General features: G+C 33.4%; 2 protein-coding genes across 2 annotated transcripts; one reads left to right on the top strand and one right to left on the bottom strand.

The window, feature by feature from the left end:
- The first annotated feature begins 1,688 nt into the window (after positions 1-1,688).
- LOC124435649 (phospholipase ABHD3-like) lies at positions 1,689-3,568 on the top strand. The gene has a single exon (XM_046985612.1). It carries the CDS (start codon positions 1,702-1,704, stop codon positions 2,899-2,901), a length of 1,200 nt encoding a protein of 399 aa, XP_046841568.1. The 5' UTR covers positions 1,689-1,701; the 3' UTR covers positions 2,902-3,568.
- An 11,300-nt stretch (positions 3,569-14,868) lies between these two features.
- LOC124434949 (beta-1,4-N-acetylgalactosaminyltransferase 3-like) lies at positions 14,869-19,074 on the bottom strand. The gene is given in 5 exon segments (XM_046984903.1): positions 14,869-15,471; positions 15,745-15,881; positions 16,869-17,388; positions 17,857-18,625; positions 18,628-19,074. Coding segments are annotated over 5 exon segments (1,941 nt in total). The 5' UTR covers positions 18,965-19,074; the 3' UTR covers positions 14,869-15,293.
- Between the last annotated feature and the right edge of the window lie 21 nt (positions 19,075-19,095).

Genomic DNA, 19,095 nt, shown 5'->3' with positions numbered 1-19,095 from the left:
AATGTTGCTTTATCTCAACAATTGGCTACTTTAATCTATATTCAACGAAAATAACCCACAGCGTTCTTCTTTATCTTTGGATTGTGCAGATGAACAAAACAACGAAGATCATGTTAAAATGCTCATCCAAATACTGTCAAGTTTTGATAGCCAATATTTAGCGTTCAAAGTTTTGCTGATTTTATGTCCTTTAGTTGATTAAATTTCTACATGTATCATAACATTTCCATCGGCAAAATTTTTATCAAAAGTGCGTATGTGTTTTTCAAAGTATATCTTCACAAGTGGATTGACGAATTATGTTTGTGTTCGATTATTGGCTTCTAATATTTTAATAATAAAAAAACAATTACTAACAATCTTTCGTGCAATGGCAGATTGTCTAGGCCCGAGTTTTTTCAATCTCATTTAACTTTGAAAGATAACTGACAAACATCAGACTTCATTATTTCCTTATCACAATAAACTTCGTTCCATCATTGTTGAAAATAATTTATATCATTCGTCTAATTTCAAACTTTTCCGTGTGAAGCTGTTCAATCATATAACATATTTTCAGGTTTCATACTGACGTTTTTATGAGATTCTTTTCATGCAATAATAGTTTACCCGCGAGAACACACTCTACTGACAAAAAAACTTCGGCTTGGACGTCAAATATTACATTTTTAGGTTATTGCAAATGAACTAGGCTTTTTTTTGAAATTAGTATGTTCCCACCAATGTTAAACTGTTGTATCTTGTATGATTCCACAGCAATATATTTTCCTCTTGTTCAAAGCGAAACATAGATTCTTTCATAGTTTCATCATAGATAAGGTAATGGTGATTTGCAGGGGAATATAGAAGACTGCTCTATTTTTCCTTATGAGGCACAGAGGTCCTTTTGTAGCTAATGCGAATTATACATATATATGATTAGTGGTAGCTATGTTACTTTTCTTGAAAACAAATTCTCAATAACTTTGCATTTATATTTTACATACTTCCTATTTTGTACATGAAACCGGTTAACGTTTATGAAAAATTGAACACCCCCCTTGTTTTGTTTTGCTGGTTGTTTCATGTTGAACGGTACTTAGTTTTTATAGTAAAAGTAATTTGTTTGGGCGGATTTAAAATTTCCCCATATTATACACTTGCCATAACAGCTTATTAAGTATTTCTTCTGTTTCATATTTTTTACTGTCAACTCTCATTGAAGCAATTAGCAACAAGTCAATTTAAGGACAATATGTCTGAGTTAGTGATAAAATTTAATGAAAAATTTAGTCATGTTTCATGTCGCACCATATGTTATGAACGAGGATGTAATGTTATGTTATTAATTAGGTACAATAAATTCAGTACATGTTATAGTCCGACTGACTTTGCCATAATATTGTTGTCATTATCGCATCATGATTATTTTTTACGATAACATTTGGTTTTCTTGTGTTTAGGCCACTGAAACTGCGCGGTGATAATCCCATTCGCATTTCGAGAGTAAGTAGTCCAACTCAACACAGGAATTTTTCATCGTTCACAAGAGAAAGTACTAATTCGTTTCACAAAGGCACGAATGTAGCGGAAGCGTTTTGCTATCGATTACAAGCAAGCAATTAAAGTCGTGTAGGAAATGTTATAGGTTTAAAGCTTCAATCGACACCTTAACAACGTAAGGTCGATCATTTGAACCATCGCAGAGGCTTTAAAGCCCTTATGTTCTGTCTTCTGTTGCTTGTTTTTCCACTGGTCATATTTTTATTGCTCAAACTTAAATATGACAAGAGTAAAGACGAGGTGTATAAAGGCGTGTTTCATCACAAGCATTGCAGACTGTCGCAATTTCTCTTGAGTAAATGGTCTACTATAAACGATGCTTACAAGCCAACATTTTGGGCTACAAATGGTCATTTACAGACTCTGCTGCATCTGTTTTGGCCCAGAAGCATCATTCGATTTCAAAGAGAGTATTTGCAGGTTGAAGACCAAGGTGTGGTTGCTCTGGACTGGATAACAAAGACAGTTGAGTGTAGACACAATATTACTTTAAATTCAGCCAGTCCCATATTGCTCGTCATACCTGCACTTACATGTGGTGTCAGAGAGATTTCGACTATATGTCGTAAAGCACAAGAATATTCATTTCGTTGTGTTGTTTACAATCGCCGTGGACAAGCTGGCTCTGTGTTGACTACAGCCTGCTTACAGAATGCATGTCATAGCAAAGAACTTGACGAGATCCTAACATATTTACATAGCACTTACCCATATGCAAAAATAGTTGCTGTAGCATATTCTTCTGGCGCTTCGTTGCTGTTATATTATTTAGAAGAGACTAGAAAAACGCCTTTATGTGGCGCTGTTTGCATCTCTCCAAGTTACGAAACAGAGAAAAGTTTTGAGCAATGTCTACCTCCATTTTATGACTATCTTATGACCAAACGGCTTACGTGCTTCCTGCGGGAACACCCTGGCCTTGCAAATTTTATCGATATGGAAACGGCGTTGAAATGTAAGAACATGCACGAATTTAATCAACGGGTATTCGAGCCATTAACGCGTTTAAATTGCAGCCGCTATGGATATGAAAGTCAGTTAAATAGTCACTTCAATAACATCTCGCGTGTACGTGTTCCTATTTTATGCATTAGCGCTCTGGATGATCCGATATGTAATGCTGACATCATTCCATATTCTTCATTCAAAAATTCATCAAATTTTTTCCTCTTGACTTGTGAAAAGGGAGGTCATTGTGGTTTTTATCAAGGTTACGCTGCCGCCTGCTCGTGGGCAGATCAGCAAGCCTGTTCATTTCTCGAAATCATTATTAACTTCAACATGCGAAAGAATGTCGAAAGTATATGCGTCCCCTCTATTTTTGCTCAAGTTAGAAGAGACCGCAGTTACACACAATGAAGAAAATGGTATCGGCTTTTTACTACGACAAAAGAATTTTTGCTTTTATGCAATCTTATGTGCTTTCGTGAAATTTATACTCAACGAAGTAGTTTATGTTAAAAAATAATTTATTTTATACATGGTATAAAACTATATGAAGATTGAATCTACATGAAACCAGTGTATGTTATGTTACAAAATGAAATGATCAGTAAGACAATGCTTGATCATAAAGATACAGTTGCCCGCCATGCGTGCGCATCACTATCAACTGGAAACTACTTCCAACAAAAAGAAAGTTTACTTTTAAGTCTAATTGACCTATCCTTAAGAGCAACTTGAATAACAGACAATATCAACGTATTCTCCATCTTCTTGTCTTTGGAAAGATGTGAAACATCTTGCTATTTTAATGCTTGTAGTTTTTATGATTTGACATTTTAAAATATATTTAAGTGACGAGAAGAATCACGAGAAATCAACAAAAAATCTACTCGTGGTTTCTGTTCTCGTGGTTTCTCCAAAAGAATTGCTGAAAAACTTATTAAGAAGACACTGCAATATCGACTAACATCAAATTTATTCTTTATTTTGTGCACGAATTGGGTTGGTTTACATTGCTTGTAAATGTAATGAATGATAATTTCATGATAATTTACGAATGATAATTTCAAATCCTTCAAAATTATTACTAAGCTCTTTTTCCAGAATGCTTGTCCAAACCTTTTCACTTCACATCTCGAACAGAATCTATAATACACTTATTTATCATTTCATTTCAAATTACGCTGGTAAAAACCAATGTTAATGCCTCCCGTTCCACCATCGTTTCCAGGCTGTTTGACGTTACTATACCTTACAGGTTAGGAAATTTGGATCAGTGATTTGGATCCAGTTAGAAAGTTGGTAACAGTTGGTTGTTAAATCCATTAGATCTTGGGTATCACGAAGACAGGATACCCGATTTTTATTATATGGAAACACCATCAATGTTATTGTCCAATGAGCAGCTTGCACTGGCAGCTTCGGAATTTATTCATGATTTTATCAACTGATCTTGGGATTTATCAAAGCAGTTGGGAATCTTGAGATTTCATAGTTCGAAAAGTAATTCTCGGCATTTTTTTCGTATTTTCCCAACTTCGTGTGTAATTATGTCTACCATAATGTCTACCATTATGTCGACATTTATGTGTATCTTTGTGACTACCGTTATGTATACCTTTATATTTACCTTTATGTCTAACTTTATGTCTATCGTGATGTGTACCTTTATGTCTACCTTTATGTCTACTTTTATGTCTACCTTTATGTCTATGTTTGTGTCTACCTTTTTGTAAAATTTTGGGAAAATGCATGAATTATAGTCTTTGTGTGAAAAAATATGAAAACTTGTGAAAATGCGTGAATTATAGTCTTTGTGTGAAAATATATGAAAATTTGTGAAAATGCATGAATTATAATCTTAGTGTGAAAAAATATGAAAATTTGTGAAAATGCATGAATGTCTTTGTGTGAAAAAATATGAAGAGTTGTGAAAATACGTGAATTATAGTCTTTGTGTGAAAAATATGAAAAATTTGGAAAATGCATGAATTATAATCTTTTAGTGAAAAGTGTGGAATTTTAGAAAATGCATGGTTCTTAGAAAATATGGAATGGATGGAATGGAAATAGGAATGGAATGGAAGGAATGGAAGGAAATGGAATGGAATGGAATGGATTATAAATGGTGGAAATGAAAATTAGGAAAATGCATGAATTATAGTCTCTTTGTGTGAAAAATATGAAATTTGTGAAAAAATGTGAATTATAGTCTTGTGTGAAGGAAAATTGAAGGAAAAATGCATGAATTATAGTCTTTTAGAAAAATATGAAATTATGAAAATGCATGAATTATAGTCTTTGGTGGAAAATAAAGAAATTTTGAAAACATGAATTATAGTCTTTGAAGTGAAAAAATGAAAATTTAGAAAATGCATGAATTATAGTCTTGTGTGAAAAATATGAAAATTTGTGAAAATGCATGAATTATAGTCTTTGTGTCAAAAATGTGAAAATTCAGAAAATGCATGAATTATATTCTTTTGTGGAAAATATGAAAATTAGTGAAAAATGCATGGAATTATAGTCTTTAGGTGTGAAAAGGAAAATTTATAGAAAAATGTGGAATTAGGTCTTGAGGTGAAAATTTAGGAAAATAAAAGGAACTGAGGTGTGAAAAATGGAATGGAATGGAATGAGGTCTTGAAGGAAGGAATGGAATGGAAATAAAGAGGAATGGATGGAAATGGAAGGACTTTAGGAATGGAATGGAATAAAGAATGGAATGGAAGGAGGAATCTCTTAGGAAAAAATGTGAAAAATTTAGAAAATGCATGGAATTGAGTCTTAGTCAATGTGAAATTAGAAAATGGAAGGAATGGAATGGAATGAAAATGGAATGGAATGGAAGGAATGGAAGGAATGGAAATGGAAAAGGTGGAAAATGGAATTGAGTAGTCTTTAGGTAAGGTGGAATTTAGGAAATGGTGGAGGAGGGGTGTGGAATGGAATGGAAGGAATGGAATGGAATGGAGGTGGAATGGAAATGGAATCCGAGGAATGGAATGGAATGGAATGGAATAGTCTTTGTGTGAAAAAATATGAAAACTTGTGAAAATGCGTGAATTATAAACCTTATGTGAAAAAGTGTGAAAATTTGTGAAAATGCAAGAATTATAGACTTTGTGTGAAAAAATGAGAAATTTTGTGAAAATACGTGAATTATAGTCTTCGTGTCAAAAAGTGTGAAAATTTGTGAAAATGCATGAATTATAGTCTTGTGAATGTTTTGGCGAAGTGTGGTGTTGAATTAGTCGATAGTGATTCAGAAAAATTGGAAATTTATCCCAGGAAATGAAAATCAGAGGTCATGGGTTGAATCCTGTTGAAAAAAATGATTTTTTAAATCATGAGAAAATTGCTTAAATTGTCCAGCTAAGTGCGAAAGATCATATCTCATTTAATTATAGTCTTTTTGTGAAAAAATATGAAAATTAGTGAAAATGCATGAACTATAGACTTTGTGTGAAATAATGCGAAATTTTGTGAAAATACGTGAGTTATAGTCTTTGTGTGAAAAAATGTGAAAATTTGTGAAAATGCATGAATTATAGTCTTTGTGTGAAAAAGTGAAAAAATTTGTGAAAATGCATGAATTATAGTCTTTGTGTGAAAAAATGTGAAAATTTGTGAAAATGCATGAATATAGTCTTTGTGTGAAAATCATGAAAAATTAGTGAAAAATGCATGAACTATAGTCTTAGAAAAAATATGAAAATTCCAGGAAAATGCATGAATTATAGTCTTAGGTGAAAAATGTGAAAATTTAGGGAACATGGATTATAGTGTCTAGTGGAATGAAATGGTGGATGAGGTCTTAGTCTTGGGTGGAATGGAATGGAATGGAATGGGATATAGTCTGGTTGGAAAAAATATGAAAATTTGGAAAATGCATGAATTATAGTCTTTTGGTGAAAAAAATATGAAATTTTTGAAAAAATGAATTATAGTCTTAGGTAAAAATGTGAAAATTTAGAAAATGCATGAATTATAGTCTCTTTGGTGAAAAATATGAAAACTCTTAGAAATGCATGAATTGAGAAATTTTAGTGAAAAATATGAAATTTGTGAAAATGCAATGAATTATAGTCTTAGTGAAAATATGAAATTTTAGAAAAATGCATGAACTATAGGGTCTGGAAAATATGGAAAATTTGTGAAAATGGAACATAGTCCTGAGTGAAAATGCATGAAGGTCTTAGGAATGGAATGAATGAAAAGGTAGAAAATGTGAATTATAGTCTTTAGGTGAAAAAATGGAAAATTTAGAAAAATAATTTGAATTATAGTCTTTTGTGAAAAAAAATGTGAAAATTTAGAAAATGCATGAATTGAGGAAGTCTTAGAAAATATGAAAATTTAGGGAATGGTGGAATGGAAATGGAATGGAATGTGGAATGGAAATATGGAATGGAATGGAATATGGAATGGAATGGAGGTGGAATGGAATGTGAAAATTTGTGAAAATGCATTAATTATAGTCTTTGTGTGAAAAAATATGAAAACTTGTGAAAATGCGTGAATAATAGTCCTTGCGTGAAAAAGAGTAAACTATAGTCTTTGGCATGGAAAAGCATGAACTATAGTCTTTGGCATGAAAATGTGTGAAAAAGCGTGAACTAGGGCATGAAAATGCGTGAACTATAGTCTTTGGTACGAAAATGTGTGAAAATGCATGACCTATAGATTTTGGCATGAGAATGTTTGAATATGCATAAACTATAGTCTTTGGCATGAAAATGCGTGAACAATAGTCTTTGGTATGAAAATGCGTAAAGTATAGTTTTGGCATGAAAATGCTTGAACTAGAGTCTTTTACATAAAATGTATGAAATATAGTCTTTGGCATGAAAATGTGAAAATGCATGGACTATAGATTTGACAATGAAAATGTATGAAAATGCAAGAACTATTGTCTTTAACATGAAAAAGCATGAACTATAGACTTTGACAAGAAAATGCGTGAAAATGCATAAACTATAGTCTTTCGCATGAAAATGTATGAACTATAGTCTTTGGAATGAAAATGCGTGAAAATGCATGAATTATAGACTTAAGAATGAAAATGCGTAAAAATGCATAAATTATAGTCTTCGACATGAAAATGTGTGAAAACGTATGAACTATAGTCTTTGGTATGACAATGCGTGAGCTATAGCCTTTGGCATGAAAATGTGTGAAAATGCAAAGACTATTGTCTTTGGTATGACAATGTGAAAAATGCAAAGTCTATAGACTTTTCCTTGAAGAAAAAGACTATAGTCTTTGGCATAAAATGTGAAATGAAAGACTATAGACTTGGTTTTTGAAAATGGAAGATCTATAGTCTTCGGCATAAAAATGTGTAAAAATGCAAAGACTATAGTCTTCGACATGAAAATGTGTGAAAACGTATGAACTATAGCCTTTGGCATGAAAATGCGTGAAAATGCAAAGACTATTGTCTTTAGCATCAAAATGTGTAAAAATGCAAAGAGTATAGTCTTTGGCATGAAAATGTGTGAAATGCAAAGACTATATTCTTTTGTAAGAAAATGTGTGAAAATGCAAATGTGTGAAAATTTGTCTTTGGCATGACAATGTGAAAAATGCAAAGTCTATAACATTTCGCTTGAAATTGTGTGAAAATGCCAAGACTTTAAGTCTTTTTCATGACAATGTGAAAAATGCAAAGACTATAGACTTTGGCTAGAAAGTTTGTGAAAATGCAAAACTATAGTCTTTGACATCAAAATGTGTAAAAATACAATGACTATATTCTTTGGCATCAAAATGTGTGAAAATGCAAAGACTATAGACTTTGGCATGAAAATGTGTGAAAATGCATGAACTATGGTCTTTGGCATGACAATGCGTGAAATGCAAAGACTATAGTCTTTGGCATGACAATGTGAAAAATGCAAAGTCTATAGAATTTCGCTTGAACATGTGTGAAAATGCAAAGACTTTAGTCTTTTTCATGACAATGTGAAAAATGCAAAGACTATAGACTTTGGCTTGAAAGTTTGTGAAAATGCAAAACTATAGTCTTTGACATCTAAATGTGTAAAAATACAAAGACTATATTCTTTGGCATCAAAATGTGTGAAAATGCAAAGACTATAGACTTTGGCTTGAAAATGTGTGATAATGCGTGAGTTATAGTCAGTGTGAAAATGAGAAAAAACGTGTGTCTACCTTTATAATTACCATTCTGTCAACCTTTGTCTACTTTAGGTCTGATTAAATGTATACCTTAATGTCTACCTTAATGTCTACCTTTATATTTACCTTAATGTCTACCTTAATGTCTACCTTAATGTCTACCTTTATGTCTACCTTTATGTCTACCTTTATGTCTACCTTTATGTCTACCTTTATGTCTACCTTTATGTCTACCTTTATGTCTACCTTTATGTCTACCTTTATGTCTACCTATATGTCTACCTTTATGTCTATGTTTGTGTCTACCTTTGTGTGAAATTTTGTGAAAATGCATGAATGAAGTACCACAGTGTAATCATGTATTGATGATTACAATGTAATCATGCACTGCAATCGTGTAATCGATTACACTATAATAGTATAAACGATTACACTATAGTCGCCTAATATATTACACTGTAATCGTGTAATTGATTACAATGTAATTATGTAATCGATTACAATGTTCTTGTGTAATCGATTACACTTTAATCATGTAATCGCTTACAATGTAATTATGTAATCGATTAAACAATAACATTGTAATTTGCAACTCACAATGACCACCGTTCATGTCGTTCATGACCACGTGTTTTAACGCCAAACACGCATTTTTATTGCAATGACAATATTTCATGCAAAAGCATACAGTTTACACATTTTTACGTTAAACAGTACATTTCACGCATTTTTCATGGCAAAGACTAAATTTCACCATTTTCATGCAAAAGACTATATTTCATGCAAAAGACTATAGTTCACTATAGTTTACGCATTTACACGTGAAAGACTGTATGTCATGCATTTTCATGGGAAAGACTATATTTCACCATTTTCATGCAAAAGACTACAGGTTCACTATAGTTTACGCATTTACACGCCAAAGACTGTATGTCATGCATTTTCATGGGAAAGACTATATTTCACCATTTTCATGCAAAAGACTATAGTTCATGTATTTTCAAGTAAAAGACTATATAATTCACGCATTTTTACGCAAAAGACTATATTTCACACATTTCGCGGGAAGACTATATTTCTAAAAATTTAAGGCAAGTATCAATAGTCACTTCTACAGATTCTTTGAAAACCAAAAATTTAATGAAGCATTCCTGGATATTTTTATGTCATATTTACAAAAAAATATATAGGTTGTAAATTCACTTCATACACTAAAACCAAGTCCACCAGATACTTTAACATATTTATAAAGAAAGAAAATCACGATCTTTGCCAAGAAAACAAATTTTTCTACTTGTTAAAAACTTCATTTGAGAAAATGAATGTCGAAGATATTAGTGTCCCAAGCAGACCACGCGCATTGTCAAGAAAATTACATCTTTAAAATACAATTATTTTTTATATATATACAGCACCAAATACGCTTTCCTATATTACACTAGAGTACATAGAGATGTTTAACTCTTTAAACACAGAAAAGAATAAAGATGTAATTTATTTCATAAAAAAAATTCAACCTTTTGCATTTATAACAATAGGAAATTGCTAATTGTCGCATATACTAAAAAACAGTGTATTGGGAATCGAACCCAAAGACTAAATTGTACCGCTCTTTAAAGATACACCAATTCGGCTGTTTTTTAGAAAGTTCAGACGATTTTGGCTATTGAACATATTTCGGATATTCTATAGTTCCAAATTTTGATCTTCGTAGAATTTTTGAAGATTAAAGTTGGTAAGTTATTGCTTGATCGTAAAAGAAAAAAACCAGGTCAAGAGCTTTTTCGTTCAATTACACTTCACAATTTAAGGTCACAAACAATAAACAATTATGATCTTTTTTATACCGCCGGTTCAACATTAAAATGCTTAAAGGCCAACTTTGAGCGCTCAAATACATGCAAATAAACTTCCACAATTACATTATGTGTTAAGTAAATAAATATGAAAAATGATTAAACTAAAATCATCCAAACTGTTCTAAAAAGCAGACTTTATAACGTAAAGTAAGACGGCTGTAAATTTTAGCTGATAGACCCTAGGTTCGCTCAGCTAAGCATTCATAACCTTCAAATTGCATTTCTTTTTGTTCCATGGTTGGAAATGACAAGTAGTACAAGTTTAGTCCCACACCAAGGTCACTGTTTTTTTATGACTTAACCGAAATAAAAAATCCCTAATGGAAAAACCTGAACGGTATAAACCAATACCGAACACAAAGGTACGAGAATTTGGAGAATACTGAACAGGAAAAAACCACCAGGGATTTAAGCCGAAGTTCCGCGCCTGGGGACCCATGTATATAAACAATAAACTTTACATACCTTTGAAACGATGCAAAAAGCCAAAAAAATAGAAGAAACCGTGAAATTTTTTCAAAACGCACCTTCAAGTCCAAAATTTTTTGTAGTCAAAGATATACTACAGTTTCGGAAGTAATTCGCCATTTTAACGTACATATATGTAAAGCAAAACTAAACCGATCACTGAACTGGATAATTTTCTTCTTTGCCTGAGAAAATTATATATTTGATGGGAATTTCTTGCAACGTGTGTTTTTCTTATCTAATCCATAACCAAAACAGTCGCACCTAGCGCCACCTAAGCGTCCCTGTTTTGCACTGTTCAGTGCTTTGCGCGCCCGGTGCCACTAACGCCTAAAATTGGAGCAAGCGCTGACTGTATGACATGGATTAGATTAAAGTACTTCAAGATAACTTGTACGGTCGGACGATATTCAATGTTTTTTGAAATCACTTGAAGAAGCACACGTTAAGTTTGGTTATCGAAGAGTGGCGATAATTTAACCAAACAACCGGCAGCGCTTGATTTAAATTATGTTTAAGTTTGACAATTATCACATAGTTGACTTTGATAGACACGCAAATGGTGAACATGGAAACCTTTGTGTAACTATTAAGTAAAATATGTGACAAGGTCTGCGGTTTGTCTTCATATTAACCATTATAAAAAACAAAACAATGTACTTTTATTGAAACTGTGTTTTCTTATTGATTATATTGATTATTATGAAGGCATTCCGCATACTTAGACCTGGTGTATTAATTTATTTTTATGCCTGCTTTCGCTGTGGCTTGCAGCATTGAAATTCCCAGGAATGAAGTTTTCTTCATAAGAAAACAACATGTCCTTTTACACATTTACAGTAATTGCCACGCCGCCCCTAAACTGTAAATGTCTTAACAAAATAAATACGTTTCTCGAGTATCTATTTGTCGATTTAGGAATGAGTGACAAGATTGAAAGTTTTCTTCCAAGCATTTAAAATTCACTCATTTCTCTTGATAGTGAGGTTTATCCTTCAGAGGTACAAACCCCACAGTCGTTATCTGAGCGTAGCAACTACCCGCCGCAACTACAGCGCATGCCTAAGCTATCTAAACTTCCTACCTGCGCATGACACCGGAATTCCGCCCTGAAAAGGAATGCCCCGTGAAGGAGGTAACCCATCATGCCCTTAACTTAACTTAACCTAGTGCATGTTGCACCTACGGGCGACCTCCAACCGAGGTGGGTTGAACTACTCATGCATTATAGGGGATCCATGCAGGAGTGCCTTAATAGCCAATGTAGAAAGCCGTTCATGAAATTGGCCAACTACAACGACTGCATGCTCTTACCGTACTAGGGGAGAGATATTTTTCTTTCCACCAAAACCACGATCTTCCCTTGGTCTTCAATAGGCCTTGCTCGCTTGATCCAGTCTTCAAAGGTCTTCTTACAGATGCTATTTGCATCCTCTACGCTAAGGTACCATTTGTACCCACTAACCCCAAGTTGAAGTTGCCTTCCTTTGGCCAAACTTCACTTGCATTTCCGATTCTAAGCTATGGTCCTGTCTATCCTTCTGCGAGGCAACAGCCGCTGCGATCATGCGTAGCTCCTTAAATCAGTATATTCACACAGAGGTTTTTCCAAGGTAAATTACATAAAACAACACAATTGTTGCATGTCAGTCACAGACTTAAAATAGTTGATACAAATTCACGCTTACTAATAAACGAATTGTAAAAATAATTAAAGCAGCACCGAAAAACACAATTGGATTATTCCAATCAAAAGAACACTTTTATCACCTCTTATGACTATTTTTGAAAATGCAGATGTAAATTTCTTTAAATATGTTTATTTGCAAACCTGCATTAAAAAATAGCCTTACAGTGGAATATACTGAACACCAGGATTTTTTGTTGCTATTGCCCGAATTATATTAGAGATTTGACCTGTTAACAGGCCTGACTAAATAAAAGGTTTATTATTATTACACTCACGGTTTTCGACGAATCTTTGGCAGTTCGACGACAGACTACGATGAACGACGAATCCTTTGCCAATTGTGAAGATGAAATGATCCGATGCTGAGCAAGGACAGCCACAAAAAAGCCCAAAATAGTTTTTTGAAAAATTTAGAACGTTGATGGAGAAACCATCGTATCCAATTTTCAGGCTACCTGACAAACATCCCCGCTTTTATGTCGACGATGGCAAGCACAGAAACAAGATTGGCCATTTCTTGCAACTGTGCATGTCACCTACGGCATCAAATGGGAAATATCGACAGCCAGTCGGAAAATTAGGATTTATAGGTTTTGGATTTTTATGTTAAAAAAATTCCATGTTTTTATTACGAAAAATTTTCAATGAAATAATGTTGAGATTTGGGCGTTCGATAGTGGCGTGGTTTTATTCATCATTGCGATTGATTGACCAGTCGCGATCTTCGCAGGAAAATGCCAACGAAAAATGATTTTGAAAAGTTTATAATATTGACTTGTCCATGGAAACAGGCGTTAGGCTGATGGATGCATTGCTCCAGAATAGTGTTTAGTGTTTGCATTCTTTGTAGAGATGGACTTTAGGACATTAGAAGTCACGTATTTTTCAATCTCAATAAAGTATGTTGCTTATTCTTGATCATTGTTCAAAAGACTTCATCAAAGTATATTGTTCATTCTTGATCATTGTTCAAAAGACTTCATTACAGTATGCTGTTCATTCTTGATCATTGTTCAAAGGTCTTCATTAAAGTATATTGTCCATTCTAGATCAGTGTTCAGAGGACTCGTTAAAGTATGCTGTTCATTCTTGATCATTGTTCAGAGAACTCGTTAAAGTATGCTGTTCATTCTTGATCATTGTTCAAAGGTCTTCATTAAAGTATATTGTTCATTCTTGATCATTCTTCAGAGAACTCGTTAAAGTATGCTGTTCATTCTTGATCATTCTTCAGAACTCGTTAAAGTATGCTGTTCATTCTTGATCATTGTTCAGAAGAATTCATTAAAGTACGTATATTGTCCATTCTTGATCAGAAGGTTTCTACATAAGACAATTGAAGCCAATGTCAGTTCACACTATACTTCCATAAATGAAAAACATTGATAACATACTTACATTGAACATTTTATTCACTCGTAATGTAGTTCAAGGGAAGAAGGAAATGGTCGACAACAGCCACAATTCTCTTCAACCGCTGTGAACAAGAACCAGTTTCTTTAATTGTAGAGTCCACGATCATGGTGAATACACCAACATTTGTTCGTTGTTTCTCAATCTCATTTGATGACTATTTGTCGTTTAAGAGAAGAATGTTCATGTCTAAAATTGAGCATAGAGGAAAGAAAAGTTACTAAGACGAAAACTTTAAGGAAAGGCCACACTGCACTTTGCATTAATGAACATCACATGCAGTGTCCCAATGTTTACTCAATGCAAAAGAACATGAAACAAGACGTTTACCTGTACAATTCTTCAAAGCACTCCAAGAGATATTTCACTGTGGAATAATTTCGACTTCGGCTAACTGTTCTTCGTGCAACTACAGACTTTCACGTTCATACGGCACGTTTTAAGTCGTTGTGTTCTGATTGGTCAGTGACTAGGTGTGTTGTAAACGTGCTGTGTTCTGATTGGTCATTTACTAGGTGTGTCCTAAACTGTTGTGTTCTGATTGGTCATTTACTAGGTGTGTCGTCAATTGTACATTGTGAAATCAACCGACATTTAGAATTTGCACGATCATCACTTTGAAGTGATTAATCCCAATAGAGCGGTAAATGCAATTAAACACAATATAGATAAATATGTATATTTCAGCTTCAGAAAATCCCAAACATTTAAGCCTCTTTGGGGAACAACTACAGCTGAATCATGCAGAATCTAAATGTCGACTGATGTCAAACATGATTTGATAAACCCTCTAGGTTGTTAATTTCATCTCATTTTTTCTTATTGTGTTTATTAGCCAAAGTTAACATTTGATTTCTTCTAATTAGCATTCTACAAGGTGTACATAAAAATGACGTTTAGAAATTAAGCTATTGTAAAATTTCGAAGCCCGATCACTGTGCTAATCTCACTTGTGCATTACATTTCCAATGGAGGAAAATCTTTCGTGCTTGAATCAACGTAGCTAACAATATTTTATGCACGTGTGGGCTTAGCATAGTGACAGACATTAAAAATATAAGGTCTTCAATGATAAACGAAGGCTGACCATCTAGTTCTTCACACATCAAAGGAATGAATCGGATTGAAAAATATTATTACAAAACATTTTTTATTTTTTTTATTCAACTAGCAGCCGGTATTATATGTTGTCCCTTTTAAAGAATTTTCAATCTTGATGCGACAATAAATTTTCATGGCAACTTTTGTTCCGAATCTTTCCACATTCCCTTTTTTGTGTGATAAAAATGAAAAAAGTTAAGCACCTTCAAGCGTTCTATTTCCAGGCCGGCTGATAAGATTTTATCTACTAGGTCCCAGTCTTCACCACCCCAGGCATGCCTAAATCGTTCCACGTCCATGCCACCAATTCTAAAATAAGAAAATACTCTAGAGTAAGGCTCTTTTTAACCCAGAAGATTTATAGATTTTAAATGGAAAAATTATATTCCATGATTGATCTCCCAAATTCAATGTTTTGAGTATCCATGTAGTCTTTTTGCAAAGCAACAAAATTATACATCGTACATAGAATAATAGTTTTCCAATCAAATATGGCGAGGTTCCCCTTCTGGTGGCTTAAATGCCAAGATTTGATTTTATTTCGATTATTGATACCTTACATTATACATACAAAGTACATACCTATCCCAATCTGACTTGTACATTGCTATAAGTCCATATCCATCGTGTTCCCAGCGCCCATTGGGATGATTCACAGTATAACCACAGTCCAGACGAATCAAAAGTGCATTAAATGTGGTTTTCCCCTGAATACAATGCTAAAAAACAACAGAAACCAAACATTAAATGAAAGACATTTCAATATTTTATCATTATATTACATTCTCTGTCATTGTTTAACTATATTTTAGATAAAGTAACGACAGTGTTTGTTTTATGAAAGAATGTTTTATGCAGTGCGATGTTTGAAATTAAATGTAGATATGATTTTCGCTGATCTTTTCTCGTTGAATTGTCCAACAAAGTGCGAAGATCATATCTACATTTAATTTCAAACACAGCACTGAATAAAACATTCTTTCATATGACATTCCTTTCACGAGAAAACATCAGCCCAACAAAATTGACCTGCTGACCACTGTGTGACTTCATAGCTCAGTTGGTCAGAGCAGTGCACCGGCACCGCAGGGTCATGGGTTCGAATCCCGTTGAATCACCTGAATTTATCAGGTTCATGAGACAATTGCTTAAATTGTCCAGCAAAGTGCAAAGATCATATCTACATTTAGTGTTTGTTTTGTTTATTATTCTTATTATTCATGATAGCATGTACAAATGATCAATACAAAACAAAATCAATCTTTGTACAATCAAATGTTTATTCAACTGTTTATAATATAGGTTATTGACACAAGTTAAAAATTCTCTAAACTTAATGTGAACTAATGACTTTTACTCTCCTGCCTTGTTCATTGTTTTCTTCACATAAATAAACAATATTTACTGTGTTTACAAACCAAAGAGACTTTTGGGAGAACTTGAGTGCAGATGAAAGCAAGTCCCAGACCAAAAGTCAAAGTTTTGCACCCTCGGCTTTGAACTGATCTGCTCTCAAGTTCTTGTAAAAGGTTTCCATAAGCCTGTGTAAATACCGTAAGTCAGTAAGCACTCTTTTTACTAGAGGTAGGTGAGTATTTCTACTTACAAAGAATTCCATAAGCTACAATCAAAATTATAAATTTGGTACTTCAATTTTGAATTCATTATTATTTTATTTAACGTTCGTTTAATATAACTAACCTCACCTTACGTATATGATCAACGATAGTGACAGGCATGGACAAGTGTAAATCACACACAAATACAATATCATTTGGATTTGTCACCACAGTCATGGCATACTGCAAACCAATTGATTTATGAAATTTAGACTTCATGTGGAGCAATACATATCGGTATAATCGACTCTTTTCCAAAGCATGTTTGATATCGATATCTTTAGTGTGAAAATCAATAATGATAACATTTAGGAATTCATCTTTGGTTTCTTGATATATCTCTTCAAGATTATTAATAAAATGTTGCAGCCATCGTCCCTGTCTACCGCCAACTGTCAACACAATATTTACAGTAGCATTTCTGTTCCATTTATAGCCCACTGGTGAACAAATGCCACTTTTTTTATTACTTTTGTAGATGTATTCAGAGAGCCTGAAAGTGGAAACATTTTTATCATCTGTGACCTCAAGTTCAAGGAGATAGCGATCACCATTAACAGGGTCATGGTTCTTCTCCACACTAAGAATCCTCCTCAATTTGTAGCACCTTTAAAATAGAAAAATCCTGATAAGGAATGTTTGATTGTTAATATTTTAAAAAATTGTTACAAGTTTGTAAATGTTGATTCACTGCTCAAGTTAGTCAAGACGTGAGAAGCACATCTGGTGAAAGATGTTTTGACATTCTTAGCCTTAGTCACAAAAAAACCTGTTACATGTTTGTAAATGTAGATTGTCCAGGTTAGTATAGTCCTGAGAAGGACTGTTTTTGTTGTTGCTGACTGACGTTTCGACAACCTTAGCGGTAGTCATCTTCAGAGTCCAAAAAATGTCAAAAAGAGTTACTTCAGAGTCAAAAAAAACTGTCCTTATTAATTCTTAGGATTGTACTATGTGTGAATAATCAACATGTTCACATATGTAATGATACTGTGTACAATTATTCACTTCATGTAACCATATTGATTATTGGAACATCAATGGTTAGGAAATTAAATCCTATCCCACTTTTTACCTGCTACAAGCTTTCTGGAAATAATTCATATACATTTTAACAATGTCAAGTGCCTCATTCTCTCTGATTGGATCATTTCCAAGACAAATCCAACCATTGCGAGTTACATTTGTGTCATCAACTGGGTACAGTGAATTATAATGTGTTTCCCATACACCTTTGTAGTTTTTTAATTGATGATGTACAATATAACTTGGAGAATACTCACAGCTGGGTAGGACATTTTTCAAAGCTTCATTTGGTATGATAGGTAGTTTATACAAGTTATTACGATATTTTTCATCTTTATTTAACATTGGAAATTTTTGTTTCTTATGAATGACAGCAACATTCAACTCCTCGCTATAATTATCAATTTCACCATCTTGCAAATAAATGTCTGACAAGATTGTGGCAATATTGTACCCGCTAATCTCCACAAATGTTGATGCCCCTGGAGTCTTCCAAAGGAGTTTAAAATTATCTTCCTTATCAGATTTCTTATGCAACAATTCAAAATAGTATTTCGTCTTAGCCATCAATAGCAAGTCAAAGGTTCTAGTATGGAAATTCTGATTGCCTGAATACACCAATCTGGAAGATGATGGTTTTGAGTTTTTACCAAGCCAGAATTCAACAGAATCACCTTGAATTTGAAACACGTGGTCTCCAGTGGTCTTAGTAACTATGTAACCAAATATCTTTTCACCAAAATGAAAATTTCCCAATGCATGGGAGAATTTTGTGTCATTGACATAAAATCGTCTTGAAGGATATTTTGGAAATAAAACATGATTTTTAAATTTCTAAGATCAATTCCACATATATCCTGCCAGATATGAACGTTAAGTCGACCGTGTGACGCCAGTGAATTTAAAGATTTCGTTTTTTGCTTTCTCTCTTCCCACGGAAATCTATTTCTGGTGTAAGTTTGTAAACTCAGTTTGATATTGCGCTTGAAGTAATGATCATTTCCACGTTGTATGACTAATGTAGGTAACTCAGTTTCCAACACAGATTCCTCTCTCCATATAGAGTTTTGGACTTTGAACAAAATGTAAATTAAAATAATCACAACAAAACACTTCAAAAATTGCCGCCGTCTTGCAATAAAACATGCCTTGCGCATGTCGACCACTCTACATTGTTTTCATTTCAATTGAAGGTTTTTGTTGTAAAAATACAAGGTCAATGCCATCGATGAACTTTCAAATTAAGATAATTTGAGGATTTGAACAATGTATAGATCACTTTACACAT

The sequence above is a fragment of the Xenia sp. Carnegie-2017 genome, unplaced genomic scaffold, assembly GCF_021976095.1.
Source record: "Xenia sp. Carnegie-2017 unplaced genomic scaffold, XeniaSp_v1 HiC_scaffold_14, whole genome shotgun sequence".
In the NCBI taxonomy this organism is placed as follows: Eukaryota; Metazoa; Cnidaria; class Anthozoa; order Malacalcyonacea; family Xeniidae; genus Xenia; species Xenia sp. Carnegie-2017.
This window is presented reverse-complemented; position numbering and strand designations above follow the sequence as displayed.

What these genes read in the sequence shown, in the direction of transcription:
- LOC124435649 (XM_046985612.1), top strand. Translation starts at nt 1,702, where the DNA reads ATGTTCTGTCTTCTGTTGCTTGTTTTTCCACTGGTCATATTTTTATTG.